The sequence below is a fragment of the Brachyistius frenatus genome, unplaced genomic scaffold, assembly GCF_029030835.1.
Source record: "Brachyistius frenatus isolate BFR_SWC_R1_liver_20210118 unplaced genomic scaffold, ASM2903083v1 Contig_293, whole genome shotgun sequence".
Taxonomy (NCBI): Eukaryota; Metazoa; Chordata; class Actinopteri; family Embiotocidae; genus Brachyistius; species Brachyistius frenatus.
Window position 1 is genome coordinate 88,920 of NW_027210892.1, and position 17,330 is coordinate 106,249.

The 17,330-nt window shown below is 41.3% G+C and overlaps 2 protein-coding genes across 2 annotated transcripts in view; both read left to right on the forward strand.

The window, feature by feature from the left end:
* Window positions 1-17,330, forward strand: part of LOC138635133 (rho GTPase-activating protein 23-like) — a 74,346-nt gene that overhangs the window by 771 nt on the left and 56,245 nt on the right. The gene's annotated exons all lie outside the window — the stretch shown is intronic.
* On the forward strand, window positions 33-8,503 carry LOC138635141 (keratin-associated protein 4-3). Its single transcript, XM_069722491.1, is given in 3 exon segments — window positions 33-123; window positions 274-442; window positions 7,921-8,503. Coding segments are annotated over 3 exon segments (843 nt in total).

The following is a 17,330-nucleotide window of genomic DNA, read 5'->3' on the forward strand; positions in this document are numbered from 1 at the left end:
CACTCATGTACAAAACCTCAGAGTGAGGGCACATGGAGAGGAAGGATGACTATCACCATGGTGAATGTAAAAACATGAAGAAACTGAGTTTAAGACAGTTTGGCTTCCATCACTTCTCAGAAAGTATGTCATGTTAGTTGCATGGTTGAAAGACTGGATGACAGAGTGGGCAGCTGGTCCATGCAGGGACGCCGAGTCCTTGAGTCCATGGACCCCGAGTCCTAGAGTCCCAGGGACCCCGAGTCCTTGAGTCCCAGGGACCCCGTGTCCTAGAGTCCCAGGGACCCCGAGTCCTTGAGTCCCAGGGACCCCGAGTCCTAGAGTCCCAGGGACCCCGAGTCCTAGAGTCCAAGGGACCCCGAGTCCTTGAGTCCAGGGACCCCGAGTCCTTGAGTCCCAGGGACCCCGAGTCCCAGGTTGTCTGTGTGGCAATCAGTTTGTGGTAATTAAATTAATAACAGGAGCCACTGAAGCATGATAGAAACTGAAATTATAATACAGCTGTTGTAGATTTTTTTTAAACTTTTTTTTTTAAACAAGTTGTAACGACCTCTGGGCATGTGGTTCCCATGACAACACCAGGTGACTGACACGAGGGCCGGTGTTGCTGCAAGATGTTCTGTCATCCACTGTAGTGCCCTAATAACAGGACAATACTGAACAATCATCGATACACCATCTCAAACAAGCTCCAATCTGTAGCACGAGCTGGCAACCATCAGGGATGTAATGTGTTTGTATTTTATTTTGATAGTGGAAGAGAACATGAGCTTTTCCTGGTAATGGCTGAGAAGGATGCCTTTTTCCAGACATTTAATACATAAGATTGCGTGTCAAACATTGCGAGCTGTTTGTCGATTGGTGTGAAGACTACAGACTGGACTCAGCAACAGTTCTGGAAGTTATCTGTAATGTCTGAGACCTTTAGACCTGTTGTCTGAGCATCTCACACAGGCACACTCTGATCTCACTGTTTGATATGTTTCCAGTCATTTCTGATGAAAATAAGTTGTGTTCTTATCCAAAAACAATCCAAAACCATCCCAAAATCATATGGAAATATTACTGTAAATCTGCAGAGTGCAGCTGGATAGCTTCCAGTTGAGTTGATAAAAACTAAATCTTATAACAACAATCAACAGTTGCGACCACAAACTCCTGCGACCAAATAAGTACACAAATAAAATACCAAGTCCATGTCCTTCCAAAAATTAATTTTAATTTAAATTTTGGAGGCCCTCATCTTTAAGTTTTCTTCCTCAGAAACTGAAAGTTGAAAAGACCCTCCCTCCGTCCCTCCCTCCATGTCCTCTGACGGTCTGGATTGCATGCCATAGTTTGGACTCTTCACTCTCTGAGAGGATCTCCTTTCAGTGACCACACCTGGTCCGAGCATGTGGACTCTTTGAGAATGTGATGGTGGTGTTATTTTTGGTGGAGGACCTGCAGAGCACCACCCTGAGCACAACAGAGACATGAAGACCAGAGTATTTTGGGGGGGTTGTCTCTGAGGGAGGACGCATCTCTGTGACAAAAAGGAAGATTGTGTATTTTTGATTCTGTGTGTGGACACTGAGGGACGGACTGAGGGGTCTTTTCATAGTTTGAGACAGAGACACGAAGACAAAAGAGAGCATGTGAGGTCTTTACTGTCTTAGAGACAGCGTGTCTTTTATAATGGAGCGTCCATTCAGTGTGAACTGCTCCTTCCTCCCAGCAGCATGAGGGACAAACTGTGTAGCTGTCCTGAGTGTAAGAGGTGCATTGTGTTTGTGTTTGTGGAGGTTGTGTGTGTGTGTGTGTGTGTGTGTGTGTGTGTGTGTGTGTGTGTGTGTGTGTGTGTGTGTGTGTGTGTGTGTGTGTGTGTGTGTGTGTGTGTGTGTGTGTGTGTGTGTGTGTGTGTGTGTGTGTGTGGAAACGTCAGGATATCCTGCTCTTACTCTTGTGGACAGACAAACGTTTACTGGAACAAATAGGAAACAGGTTGAAACTTTCCAACAATATAAGAAACAATTACGGAGCAGCAGAGCAGCTGAGACTGACCATCATATCACAATTTTATTACACTTTTATTACAATTTGATAACACTTTTATTACAGAGCAGATGAGTCACTGCTCCAAACAATGTCTTAAGATGCACTTTTGACTGATTAAATATTTATTATTGGTTTAGACTTTAATCTCAAGTGAACTTTTAATGACAGACAGTATGTTGAACTGATTTTATCTAAATACATATGATGCAATGGGAGAATTATCTATAATTCAAGCAGAAGTTGCATTGAAGGTGTAGCTTTTTTTTCAAAGAGTGAGATGATGGATGGACATCACTCTCATGTCTGTGTGTTAAGGCTGGAGTCAGATTGTGGCTACTTTTAGAGCCAGCCTGGTTATATGTTATATCAACAAGCCAGCTATCAGAGACAAATTATCCACTGACTCCAGAGATCTTAAAGATTCTTAAAGATTAATGGACATCTGTCTGTACCTCAGAAAACATTTCAACATTTCAATGAGGTGTTTTTTTTTTTAACCTTGGACAGAGTCAGTTTCAGTCTTTACACGAACCCAGAGCTAACCACATCTTCAAGTCTCCAATGAAACTTATTTCTTATTCGTTTATTATTAAAGGAACAGTTCAATACTTTTGGAAATGTTAAGAATTTGCTGGGTGAGATGAGAAGAAGAACACCAATCTCATGTCTGTGCTCTCAGTACAGAGCTGGATCATTTGGATTATTATATTTTGATGAGTGATTTTGCACCTGGATGCATATCAGCAGTAACAAATATTTATACTAATATTGTGATTGAAATACTGCCAAAATACTTCCAAACACAACTTTATTAAATTTTCTTTGTTAAGGTCTAAAAATGCATTAAAGTTGATTCAAAAAAAACATTAGATGGCTTCTTTTAAAAATATGAATTTGATGTAGTATAGTAGTGTGTAGTATCTGCTGGGCTCCAACACATATATGGCAAATTGATTAAAATGAATTTAATCAGTGCTAAAAATGGGGATCTCCCATTCACTGTGTATCTGACTGAGTGGTCTGTCCAGTGTGGGAACGTAACCGTATTAATTATTACATCATACTAAAAACAGCAGCAGCAGCTTTCAGGAGTCTTATTTTTGTACCCGGCGCATTTTAATGCAGCATAAGCAGCTTCTTTCCTCCAACATGAACCCGGTAGGTTTGAGGTGCATCTGTCTGGGAACATGTGAAGATACACTTGTGCAGTTTTGGTGTTGATTTCAAGGCAAACTTGCACCTGCTCAAGCTCACAGACAGGTTTGATGATGTTCTTATGTTTTTCATCCCACTTACATAAATGCGAAGACAAGATTTAAAACGATAAAACTGCACCTTTGCATACCGAAATAGGACCTTTGTGTCGAACTGTTGTGTGAACTGTGGCACAGCGGTGAACATGTGTGCTCTAAAAACCCTCCCTAGATAAAGGTTTAAAAATACACATCCTGTATTGAATGTGAAACAGCGGAAAAGGGCTTTGTGAGCGCCGGTCACCACACACGAGCTCGACTGTGTGACTCACTGAAGTGACTCAGGCTGAGCTGACATGTCCTCGGCTCCGAGTCCGGTTCAGCAGCGCTGCCGTCTGAAGCCTGCAGGCCTCTCCTTTATATCGTCTCCGTCACACTGCACCGGACACTTGTGCTCTAATGGCCCGCGTGTGTCCTTACATGTGGACTCGACTCAGCATACTGGCCTCACTGATCCATCCAGCTGAGGCAGGACCACAAAGGAAACAAAGACGATGAACGGAGCTGCACAGAGGGACAGTTATGTGGGTTCCTTGTTTACAATAAACTCCTATTTACCATTCCTACACAGTATATAAGCATTTAATAAGAGGGTTACAACATACTGTCATGTTGCTGTATAAGCACATACATGTTCATTAATGTGGAGTCCATATATGGAGGAGGATCATTAAAAACATGTATTTGTAGGAAAAGTTATGATTGTTGACAAATACTTTTATGATAATAAATAGTTAGTGTCTTCATGTGTGTTTGCGGCCACATTGCAATGTGCTATAACCTGTTTATCATTGTTTATATCCTGATTATAGATGATACATAGCGTTGAAGTTACATTTTGCAAACAATCAGACTTTGTGACAGCTGATACCAACATGTCTCAATATATTATTATTATTATTATAACAGCACAATATCGTCTATAAACTGTCTGGAACTAAAACTGTTGTATGTAATGTTTATAAAAATAATTCATGTGACCTTCCCTCAAGGTCAATTTACTTGTTTTTTCCATAATTTTGACAAAACCTCGGTAGGTTGACCACAGACGTTGTTTACCATCATATCCTATTTACGAAAGCCTGTTATCAAGTGGCTGAAGTTTTCAGAAATGCTGAATGTTGTATAAAGACTTGTAAACTGAAAGAATAACTGAGGTAGCAAACTTTTGTAAACATTTTCAGTTTAGTTTCGGCTTTGAATTCATCCAGCTGAAACTTTTTCTTTCTCTAAACTCATCCTGAGTTATGGTGACAGATTATTTCACATTATCAGAACTTGTAAAATGTTCTTGTGAAAGAGCACTCTTTTGGTCGTCCTACTCATGACAGGAACAAAGAAGAAAGACATGGGACTTAATTATAGAGGCACAATTAGCATGGGGAGGAGGTGAGGGTGGATGGACGGGTCAGTGAAACATTTGATATTAAATCATTAGATGGATGAAGTTTTATCCCCCATGACAGTCTTGCTTTACTGATATTCACTGCAGGAACGTTGCTCCTCATTATGTCCCCTACAGCTCAAGTGCATTACATAACAACACGTCCGTCCTCTGAAGTATAAGAAAGACACATGAGAGTCTCCATCACGTAACTTGTATAAGAATTTCTGGAAGGATCTGTGGGACATTTGAACCTTTAATGCAATGAATGCTGGGAAGTATATGCTGATAAGCTAATTTTATCTTTATATTTTCTATTTTGATATAAATTAATTTGATAAAAAAAAAAAAAGGTCAAACTACTGTTTGCAAGGTTGTGACTAAAATTCCCCTCGCAGTTCAAATCAATGTCCTCGCGTTGCTAAGGTAACGACACAGTTAGGTTTAGACACAAAGATGTTGACAGTCAGTTTGTGACCATCCATCCACTCTGGCCTGGAAGAAGCTTTGCAGCACTCCTTCCCCCTTTGCTTCATTTAATTAATTGCGCAAAACATACAAACATAGATTGTTTTAAATATTTGGACAAATTATTGCCAAATGCTAAATGTTTTTTTTCAACGATTTAGCTTTCATTTGAAGAAGCTACAAAATGTGAGCAGCAGCTTTGGGAAGGATTAACTCTCCGCTCTCACATTTCACACAAATAACACTCAGTTTATTCTGTGAAAAAGGTTTGTCTACTTGGAAACTACTGTGTGATGCTGTGCTTTGTTAATGAGTTTAACCCACAGAGGCACAAACACGCCACGCAGACATTATGAAGTGAGACACAAAAGCATTGCGGGTTTGTTCTTACATCCGGGCTCATAATCGACATCCCAGCGCCGGACCTGAGTGTTATCAGCAGTCAGCAGAGGAGAGGGAAGGGGGGGCGCGGAGGGCGGGGGAAGTGGTGGTGGTGGTGGGGAGAGGAGACAAAAGAGAGGAGCGAGGGACACATTAAAATGACAATTCTCCATTACTGCATGCTTCTCAGATGTTTTCATGTCAGACAGATCCGTTTGATCTCATTTAGTTCAGGTCCTGTTCAACTCCACTCAGGCTGCTGTACATTCAGTCTTTGTGTAGTCATGTGACCGGGAGGTGGGGGTGGGGTGGGAGGACGAGGGATCACAATAGTTGTTCTGATGCTCGCTCTCGTTTGGAGAGCCATGAAACTGAGCTTTTAATGTATTTACAGTCTATTTTATAGCTTTTATCCGTATTGCTGCAGAGCACAACGATGATCCACAGCTGGAATCCAGAATGCATTATTTATCCATCCAGTCTTGACAGAAATGCCATTAAATTTGGACATTCATGTTGCCTTTGACTTCGATGATCCCCTGACCTTTCCTCTACGACCGTCTACTACAGCCCTTTGTGGTGCTTTTATTGTGAAATACCAAAAAAAAAAAATCGGAAAAGTCATGTCACTTAAAACACCATTTTTTTTTGCCGTTGTAGATCATCAGAAGGCAAAACTGGCAACACCACATTGAGTTAAGACCACAGACTGGATATAAATGGCTCCGATGCAGAAATATCTTCAGCTGCAGTACCAGCGAGTGCCACTAGAGGTCGGCTCCAAAAAGCCTCCGGCTCCATAGACTCCCATTCAACTTCTCTCATCAAATCCAAAGTGAATAAAATGTGTCCATCAGTTATCTCGATGTTGTTAGCTAAAGTCACTCCTTCTTATTAGTTTTCTGGAGGTCCATCTGAAAATAATCCCTCATTCATTAGAAAAGAAGATTCAAGAAGACCTGCTTTTGGGGGCGTGTCTGTTTGATTGACAGGCCTGTGGTGCAGTCAGGTTACAGCTATCGGTGGGGGGACGTAGTATCGTCAGGTTTCCAATCAGATCGGTCAGATCTACCGTGGATCCTCCCTCAACTCGTCCAAATATGGTCACTTCCTGCTCCAAATGGACATTTAGACTTGTCACTATAAGGCGATCACAGGTGTATTTATGAGGGCTGCAGTCCAGTTTGGGGAGGTCCTGCTTTTGTGCATGCTGGTTCACTTAATGGAACTGAGCCGTCATTAACACTCCTGTGCTGTCCCTACTATGACAAGTCAAAATGTCTGACATGAGGTCTATTCAGTTTAACTGTAGAATATAGGCTAGCATATGTGAACATCTCATTCATTATGAAGAGTTGATTGATCTCCCAAAAATGTTAATGCCTGCATAATTTATGCCACCATCAAATATTTAGTCCTTTAATTGAACCTAATTGTCTGCTGTCTCTTATGAACTCTGAAGAATACAGAGGAGAGTCTTTAAATATTATTATTGCAGTAGGCAGAAATAACTTCCTGTAGTGGAACATTTAAATTAAAACATGCAATGGTTGATTACAATCTCAGAGAACTTTAAGCACGGTTGTCGACTTACTGGGTAAGAGCAACTGAAATGTCCACACTGTCTCCTACTTTCACAAAAACCTTCATCCTTATACCGTTTGTCCTCACTAGAAATGTACTATAGAAAATATTCCAGTTTTCATTTTGACATTATTAATACTATTGATACTTTGACATCTGAGGTTTGGCTCATACTCATGAGCTGATATCAGTTGGGTCTCACTGTGAAAATTGTGTAATTAAAAGCTGAATAAATTGATCACTTGGTATTTGATTTTTTTTAAATTGGATTTTCTGTGAGGGACACATGCTGAGAAAAATCTGTCTCACAGTTTGACCCAGAAAATATTTTCCAGGGATCCACAGTAAAGTTTCACTCATGCAAACATCTGAAAGTCCTTTGCAAGACACAAGTCACAGCGGTTCCTGTTGTTCACTTTCATTTTTAGAAATAGCATGCACAGCTTGGCTCTGCAGAGATCAGCTGCTTTGAGTTTTCATGGGTGCTTGACTGCAGGTCCTTCTTTCTAATTAGAAGTTCCTGGTTTGACCCGCCTTCTCTTTTTGTTTTCACTGCATGCAGACGACTGTGTGTGCAAGACGTCTCATTTGAAATGGTTTTAAATAGGACTTTCATAATAAACCTTTCAGAGTAGCTGCAGTTACTTTCAACGGAAGAACTGCAGTGTTGTGGTTGGATATTCTTCCTGGAAACAAGAAAAAACAACAGCAAGACATGAAGGCTGTAGAGCATTAGTCATTCAATTGCTGATTTGATGGGAATGTAATTATATTGTTTTACTCAGGAGACCTAGTCAGTGGTGGAAAACGTAGGTGGAGCTGCTGTAGGTGGAGCTGTTGTAGATGGAGCTGCTGTAGGTAGAGCTGCTGTAGATGGAGCTGCTGTAGGTAGAGCTGCTGTAGATGGAGCTGCTGTCGGTGGAGCTGCTGTAGGTAGAGCTGCTGTAGATGGAGCTGCTGTTGGTAGAGCTGCTGTAGATGGAGCTGCTGTCGGTGGAGCTGCTGTAGGTAGAGCTGCTGTAGGTGGAGCTGCTGTAGGTGGAGCTGCTGTAGATGGAGCTGCTGTAGGTGGAGCTGCTGTAGGTGGAGCTGTTGTAGATGGAGCTGCTGTAGGTGGAGCTGCTGTAGATGGAGCTGCTGTAGATGGAGCTGCTGTAGGTAGAGCTGCTATAGGTGGAGCTGCTGTAGGTGGAGCTGCTGTAGGTAGAGCTGCTGTAGGTAGAGCTGCTGTAGGTGGAGCTGCTGTAGGTGGAGCTGCTGTAGATGGAGCTGCTGTAGGTGGAGCTGTTGTAGATGGACCTGCTGTAGGTGGAGCTGCTGCAGGTGGAGCTGCTTTGACCTACTTTCTATCCAGCAGATACATGTGAAGAGTCTTCAGATGATTACTGGGAGATAAAAGAAGAAAAAACACATTTGTTTTCATTTTCAGGACTTTTTCTCTCGTCTTTGTTTTTTGCAGAGATTATTTGATCATTTGATTATTTGATCATTTGATCATTTGATCATTTGATTATTTGATCATTTGATCATTTGATTATTTGATTATTTGATCATTTGATCATTTGATTATTTGATCATTTGATTATTTGATCATTTGATCATTTGATCATTTGATTATTTGATCATTTGATTATTTGATCATTTGATCATTTGATCATTTGATTATTTGATCATTTGATTATTTGATCATTTGATTATTTGATCATTTGATCATTTGATTATTTGATCATTTGATATTTTGATCATTTGATCATTTGATTATTTGATCATTTGATATTTTGATCATTTGATCATTTGTTTAAAATGAAATTTCATCGGGAAAAATCCCTGTTTGGTAGAATTGGTGTACAATGGCAAAAGTTTGGAAAATACCAGTTTCATCATTAACAATGGGTCTTATAATGTGTAATTATCCATTGTGTGTGTGTGTGTGTGTGTGTGTGTGTGTGTGTGTGTGTGTGTGTGTGTGTGTGTGTGTGTGTGTGTGTGTGTGTGTGTGTGTGTGTGTGTGTGTGTGTGTGTGTGTGTGTGTGTGTGTGTGTGTGTGTGTGGTCCTGCTGTGGCAGGGAATCTGCAGAGGAGAGCCGGGGCAGATAAACAGTGGGCTGATGTCTGAGTTTTTGGTCTTTCTGTTTCTAGTTTATTGTAGAAAGACCTTAAAATAGAGTTTATCATCCAAAAACTATCACCAATGATTTAAACAACGAAAAATATTGTCATTATGTATGCGTTATTATGCTATGATTTTACTGGTCTGGCCCACTTGAGATCAAAGTGGGCCGTATGTGGCCCCTTAACTAAAATGAGTTTGACACCCCTGATCTAAATCATTGTTTTACATCATGAGTTATGACGGTGTGATGAATATATATCAGTGTGTCCTTCATTGTTTTACATCATGAGTTATGACGGTGTGATGAATATATATCAGTGTGTCCTTGCTGATGCTCCTTTATTCGAGGTCTTATGTCATCTCCGTGGTGCCGCTCAGCTGAGCTCGTGTGACATCATCAATGCGCTGCAGCCTGCACGGCTCACACCTACAGTGGCTGATGGGGCAATCTGTTCTGCAACACACACACACACACACACACACACACACACACACACACACACACACACACACACACACACACACACACACACACACACACACACACACACACACACACACACACACACACACACCTCCACGGGGAAGGGCTGTGTGTGCCGTTGTGTTACAATGTATGTGTATTTTAGAGTTTGTGTGTTTGTGTGCAAACATGAGTTAGTGTGTGTTTCCCTGTTTTTCTGCTCCGCTCTAGTTCACTCAGCGGTGTCAGAGCTTTAAATAGAATGATGAAAGCTTTGTGTGTGTGTGTGTGTGTGTGTGTGTGTGTGTGTGTGTGTGTGTGTGTGTGTGTGTGTGTGTGTGTGTGTGTGTGTGTGTGTGTGTGTGTGTGTGTGTGTGTGTGTGTGTGTTTGTTGCTGACCTGATAATAGGTTTCCTCCAGAGTGCATCTCCCTGAGGGTCCTCCAAAGAGAACATTTGGCGTGTGTGTGTGTGTGTGTGTGTGTGTGTGTGTGTGTGTGTGTGTGTGTGTGTGTGTGTGTGTGTGTGTGTGTGTGTGTGTGTGTGTGTGTGTGTGTGTGTGTGTGTGTGTGTGTGTGTGTACTATGAAATTGTTCTGTAAAGAGTAGAACTGGTGTGTCTCTGCTTTGATTTTAGTCTGTAAATGGAAATGAAACAGTCCTTCAGCCTCTCCACTGTGTATATAAAGATGCACGTAGGGAGGTGTGACATCAAATGTTTGCATGAGAACAAGTCCAGAGTTGCAGGTTCTGGTTGGAGCTTTCTTTTCTGTTTAGTACCTGGACCTTCCAGATAAGGAGTGCACACCAGCAGCTTGAGCTGTAAACACAGACTGGTCCAAACACTGTGAGCTTTGTTTTGAGTGCAGAAACTGAGCCTGTTTCTGGACGGGATGACGTGTAATTCATTCTGAATACTCACCTGGTAAACACTCAGTTCTCTTTGTGAGACCGGAGCGATCCGTGATGTTTGAAAACATGACAGTCAAGTAAAGTTGATGTTCAACCTGATCTGAAATCTGCCTCTTTCAATCAGACAAAGTTGTGCAACGTTCACCAGATCTGATGGACTTTATGTTCAAACATACACATGTAAATGTGGAGATGCCTTCACTAAAGAATACATTTCATCATGAATATGGTTTTAATCTTTTCCTCCTATGAAGGAATGAGGCAACTCAGACTACAGGTTATAATTTTAATCAGCAGTAGAAGGGTTTTCAAATCCATTTATAGAATCTTACATCTTTGACATCCCTGATTGAATCTCTTAAATTCAGTTTTCAGTTTTTGTTTTTGTCCTGAAGCTAGAAATAGTTATTGTCATGGCAACATCAGCAGTTACCCACAACTGCTGGACAATTATACACCACCATCACTATAAATCAAAAGATGACAACCTTATGTTATGTTATGTAAAACAAAAAAATAATAAATAAATAAATAACCAGGAGAGATATGAGGTGTAAGCTTAGTAAATATGGGTATTCTGTCCAACAGGAACCAGGTCCAATACAGAACCAGCTATCAGAACCCGTCCTTAATTAACATCGTTCTATTGTTTCCTTTTGTTTCTCTGTCGCCATTCAACAATAAAACAGAAAATATTGGAAATAATGAAGATACAAGACATAAAAGCCGAATTTACTGGCTGTATCCAAGTTGAATATATTAATAACAAGTCGAGAAATTATCCTTCATTTACATGCACATGCTGTGACTTTTTTTTGAATGTGCTGGATTTATTTAATGAGAGCAAATGGTGGTGTGGAGGTCTCATCTGTTCGATGCCTGTGTTTCTGGCTGACATATGCATTAAAATAATCACATAGTTCAGACACTGTAGAGCAGTAACACAGACTGTGTAGTCAGTCGTTCATGCTGTTGGTGGGTAAATAGATCTGAACCTGACAGAAGCTGAATGAACGGCTCTTTTCCACTTCATAATCAGGGAGGCCGTGGTCTCTGTGTGGAGATGGAGAAGTTATTGTTGTAGTTAGAAGAATACAAACTATAGCATCACTTCACCAGTTTTAATGATCTGGTTCAGCAAAGCGTACAATAAAGGGTCACTCCGCGGAAGTTTAGTTCACTCAACATGGCTTTTAAAACTCAGTCTTTGGAAGGGGTTGTTGCTCTGGAGGAGAAAACAACCCACAGCTTGGACTTGAGATCACAAATTTATAACCAAACCTGCATTAAAAACTGCGTGTGTGTAGTTTCAAAGACAAGGCCGCAGGGAAGGTTGATCATGAAATGTTCCTTTCAGAAACAGGTACTAAAAGACTAAAAAGTTAGAGAGTGGTTGTTTGATTATCATTTTAAAATACAAAAATCGAATTGAATTCAAGGCTCAAACGAAGGCTTGTTTTTTTGGTATTCTGAGATTGGATGTCGTCGTTCACGAGGCAGGAGCGCCTCTTGTGTCCAACTCTGTTGTGTCACAGATGTGTGTTCCCCGTAGCTCCTGGAAACAGCAAAGTGGACGTGCGTTTACAGCGAAGCTCCCCCTCGGTGTGTTGTGCTCGGACCACTGACGTTCTCAGGAGAGACATTAAGCCCAAACTTAACTTGGTTTGTGATTTCTGTTTGTTGAATGTTCAACTGGAGAAGTGAGAGGCGATTTGATGAAAATGAATTAATAACCTGAGTTGTTTTGAGCTCTTGATAATCAGCGACTTTTGTTTATGTTACGAGGTGGGTGTTTTTCCAGGACCCAAATGCAAGCTCACAGACTCAAGGTTTCAAGTTCCAAAAATACTGTCTTTATTGTCCAAAAAATAAACAAACAAAAACTAGAAACCAAAAGGTGGCACCGAGCGTGTCCACTTTACGTCCAGTCGGGAGGGCAACTCAACCGACAGCTCCAGGGGGACACGGGTAACAGGGCAACCGGCAGACCAGCGGAAGGGACGGCGTCAACAATCCTCCGAGCCGGGAGGGCAACTCCACCGACTGGTGATTTTGACCGGGATATCCGCAGGAGACACAGAGGCCGGAGGAACGGGAACAGGAACAGGACTGACAGAGAGCTGACGGGGAGCAGACGGAAGACGGACGGGGGGCTAACAAAAATGAACCAACAACCAGAGTTGTGCAGGAGCAGGTTACATATAGTCTGGGGAGGTGATCAGGGAGATGCAGCACACCTGCAGGTGGTGATCAGGGATGAGTGGCTGCATCTGCTGGGACTGGTGAGGGGCGTGGCCACAGGAGGTGAGGGGCGTGGCCACAGGCAAAGACAGGGGACACAGGAGGAGAGGTGATCGGGGGCAAAATGGAGGACAAAACTGAACTCCTGACAGTTTAACCCTTGTGTTGTCCTCGGGTCAAAATGACCCGCAGCTGTGTTCAACCAAGTTCTAATTTATTTCTATATTTTTATATTTTTGGGGATTTTTTGGTTTAAAGAAACCATCACAGCATCCTTGTCACCAATGATCCAAAAAAATATGAAAATATAGAAATAAATTAGAACTTGGTTGAACACAGCTGCGGGTCATTTTGACCCGAGGACAACACGAGGGTTAAAACATTAAATCTGTAATGTTTTAATGTTGCACTCTGTAAGTATGATTCTATGCTGTGATTTCAGGGGGAAATGTGGTGTTATTCACATAAGCATAACTTTATAACCTACATATTTAATTATCTACAAAAAACACATGGATATATACTGTACAGTTTAACTTTACTGTAGTATACACGACTGCAGCTGAAGATGTGCAAAGTTGGAACTCTGTTGCTCAGGGTAGATTTTGGGGCAAAACTATAGTACGAGTTTCTGTCACAATTCACTGAGTTTCAGACTTCTGTCACTAAATGCTTGATAGCAGAAACTGTTCCCTCTTCTGAGACAACATCCCATCTCAGAATATCACTGATGGTCACATGGAAAGGTGTGGTTGGCTGCATTATGGGAAATGTAGGATCCCGTATTTTCATTTTCTTTTCACCAGAAAAGCGTAACATGAACAGTTTTTTTGTTGTTTTTGGCTCCTGGATTGTGTGATGGGATGCACAGTAGCATCTCCCATTAATATGCATTCAAGGGTTCAAAGTAAATGGTTTCCCATGGAGTAAAGAAACAGGCAGAAATACAGCCTGCACCGACTGTTGCATCCTCTCAGTATCCAGATCAATTCAAATTCAGTTCAGGCTTTAAATTCAGCCGTAAACAAATCATGTGAAATATGATATTCTTGCCGGATGGAAGAGAAGCTTGGACACATTCATTAAGTGGCAGCTGCCTCTCGACTGCGACAACATATATTTGCTCTAACTTATGGTGCATGAAAGGACATTACAGGTTTACTTCAGTTGACTGAGCCTGGCTGTCCACAGCAGCCTGAGCAGGAGGCAGAAAAGGAGTCCTGATACCACTCACCATGGTGGCACCATCACGTCCACCTGTAATGTTTAATCAGTGCTATCAACAGGCATCAGTGCACCAATGTGGACCTGCAGGATGCTGCGAGGCCTCATTATATTTAGTTGTGTAAATGAAACGCCCTTTGAGACTTCCTGCATTAAATGATCTGAATTTTCTTTTATCTTAATTCATGTTGATGTTGTCAATGAAAACCACTTGATTCATTTAAGACTCATTTGCCTTTTCTTTAAAATACAAATAAACTCACAAACTTAACTTAATCACACCCTCGATGTTTGGGAAAAAACTCCATGACAGTAGATGTGTCTCTGATAATGTACCACATGCCAACACGATGGAGGGCAGCTACCTCACCTTCATCCTTACGTAAGTGGATTATCTGGTTGATGTTGCTGCAGCCTCTCTGCGTACGACACGCGACATTGTTGCCCCTCTGAAAATGAAAAGATGAGATGGACCACGGACATCATCCCTGCACTGTGTTTTATTAACCCACTGTACAATGGAGCTTCATGAATACTGCCCCTGCCTCAGACAATTGACTTGTCTCCATGTTCGTCCTGCGAGATCTTAGTGTTGTTACGTTTGACACCACTGATTACACAGAGACTGGAACATGTCATGGTCTTATTGTCTCATAGACACAAAGTTCTGGATTACATGTAATTTTCTATTTCTAAATTCAGACAAAACTGAAGTTTTGGTATTTGGCTAAACTCAAAAACTCATGAATCAACCACGTAGTTACTCTGAATGGCTTTGCATTGGTCTCCAGTACCGTGAGGAATTCTAGAGTTATTTTTGAGCAGGAACATCCTTATAACACACATAATGTGAGTCTGTTGGACCACCCGTGCAATATTCTCAAAAGAAGGAACATCCTGAATAATTAATCAATGCATTCTCTGCTGGGCTTTTGTCATTCCTTATTATCAAGATGTCCCAATGTCCAACCCAGTATCACAGCAAAGCGTGAAATAGACACGCTTGTCCACTACAGCAAAATGTGAAATAGCCATGCAGGCGTGAAAGTTACACGTTTTTCTGTAGTCGATGCAAATGAAACCAACTGCAGGCTTTGAGCCATGTGACATACAGGAAAATGATACTTATCGCAATCAGTTGGGGTTAGGGAGTAACCAAATGGTTGGGGTCAGGAAAAAAAAAACATGTTTAGGGTTAGGAAACAAACTCAAGAACAATGTTGTCACCTCATGGATTTAAATCACGCATCCCACATGACATTCTGCAATTAATGCCACCAAGGCATCATTCCTCCTAATAATGCCAAAAAATGTCCCTCATCCTTCATCTTAACACCTCTGTTGCGGGACCTTGGACACATGATCCTTTGTCATGTGACATTTACGTGTGTGGAAGTTTGACGCTCAGAAAACATGTAACTTTCACGCCTATACAGCCCAAAGCGTGGCTATCTCACATTTTGCTGTCGTGGACGGGCGTGTCTATTTCACACTTTGCTGTGATGCCGGGTTGCAATACCTCCAGTTTATGCAGAATGTGGCAGCAAGAGTGCTGACAGGATTTAGCTGTGGTTACTGGACCTCACCAACCTGCTCAGGGTTTAATGTTTGTTGCCTCTCTATGCTGCTTTTTTCTTGCTCTGCTCCCCCCTCGCCACATCTGGTCCAGTCAGATGTCCGCTGACCTCTGAGTCTGGTTCTGTTGGAGATTTCTGCCTGTTGAAAGGGAGTTTTTATGTTGCTCATGTGGGAATTTCAAAATTGTTGGTTTTCTTTCCACTCCATAAATGACATGTTGTGATTTGGCTCCAAATATTTAAAAAAAAGTTATGTTTGTTCTGAATGGCTAAATGGAATAAAGTTGGGAAGTTGCTGTGATTTTGCCCAGATTGTGCGCCTGCCTGGATGCAGATAGGGCTTTTTTGTACATGTGACTGCAAGCCGGCCATCGTGGTGAGAAGTGGAGGGTTTAAATCAGGCAGATTAAGGCGGTTGTGTAATAGTATGTGGGCCTGCACTCTGTGAGACTGACATGTGCTCTCTGTGGGGATCAAATATAGATGTGCTCTATGAATGAAACAGAAAATGGTCAAGAGTCTGCGCCAGGAGGAGGTCTGATATGAAAACGTACTTCTTATTCACGTTCACCATTAAATGCACTGGAATTAACAAAGTTTCTTGCTGGAAATTTGCATAATGAGTAATCACAACACAAAGGTTACTCTCATTGGGATATTTTTATTGCAGTTTTCACACATCATTTGGATGAATTTATTAGTGGAATATAATTTCCTTAAATGTATGCTGCCTTCTGAAAAATACAAACAAATGTTTTTTTGTAGCAACTACTGTATATACCAGTAAACCCATTGATGTTAACAATGTGCTTATTTACTTCTTTCTCAGAGTAAAAGGAAAAACTAACATCACTTCCATGTTTGTGTCTGAAGTACAGAGCAGAAGTCAGAAGTTTGTTCTTTAACCATTTCTTGGTTTTAAAAAACTAGCACAACATAGTGACTGCAGTTTCCTTTTCTTTGTCCAGAGTTAAAAAATATGTCTAAAACCAACTCTAAATATCAACTGACTTTTTGTATCTTGTTTGTTTGAAGCAGGAATGTCGGCTAATTAAAGTGAACCTGACGATAGATCTGGAAAATTACTTTGTTCTGCTCATTTCAAAGATTCGTCGTTCTTCAGATTCACTTCAGTAGAACAAAGTATTCTGACTTCAGCTCTGCACTTACAGATACTGAACTGTTTCTAATGCCCCAGATTGGGAGTGGGCGTCTTAATCAAAAATATGACCCAGTCATTCATGATGTCATGATTCAACCTGGTATCACGGCAAGATGTGAACTAGACACGCCTGTCCACTACGGCAAAACATGAAATAGCCACGCATTGGGCTGTCGAGGCGTGAAAGTTACACGTTTTCCTGTAGTGGGCAAAAATTCAACCTATTGCATTTTTAGAGCCACTGGATTTACAAGAGAATTAAACATTTAGAAAAAACGCATGGTTTAGGTTTGGGTTTGGAAACAAAAAACAGCTCAAGAAAAATGCTTTTTTAACTCCTTGATTCGAACCCAATCGTCCTGCATTGCTGTGACTAATGTCACCACGCCACCCTTCCTGCCTCCTAATACCGCCAAAAAATGTCATTTGTACTTGCTCTTAAAACAAGCTGGACTTTGGTCACATTATCCTGCTTTACATGCATGCATGTACATTTCCCGTTTACAAAACGTGTAACTTTCACGCTTAGACAG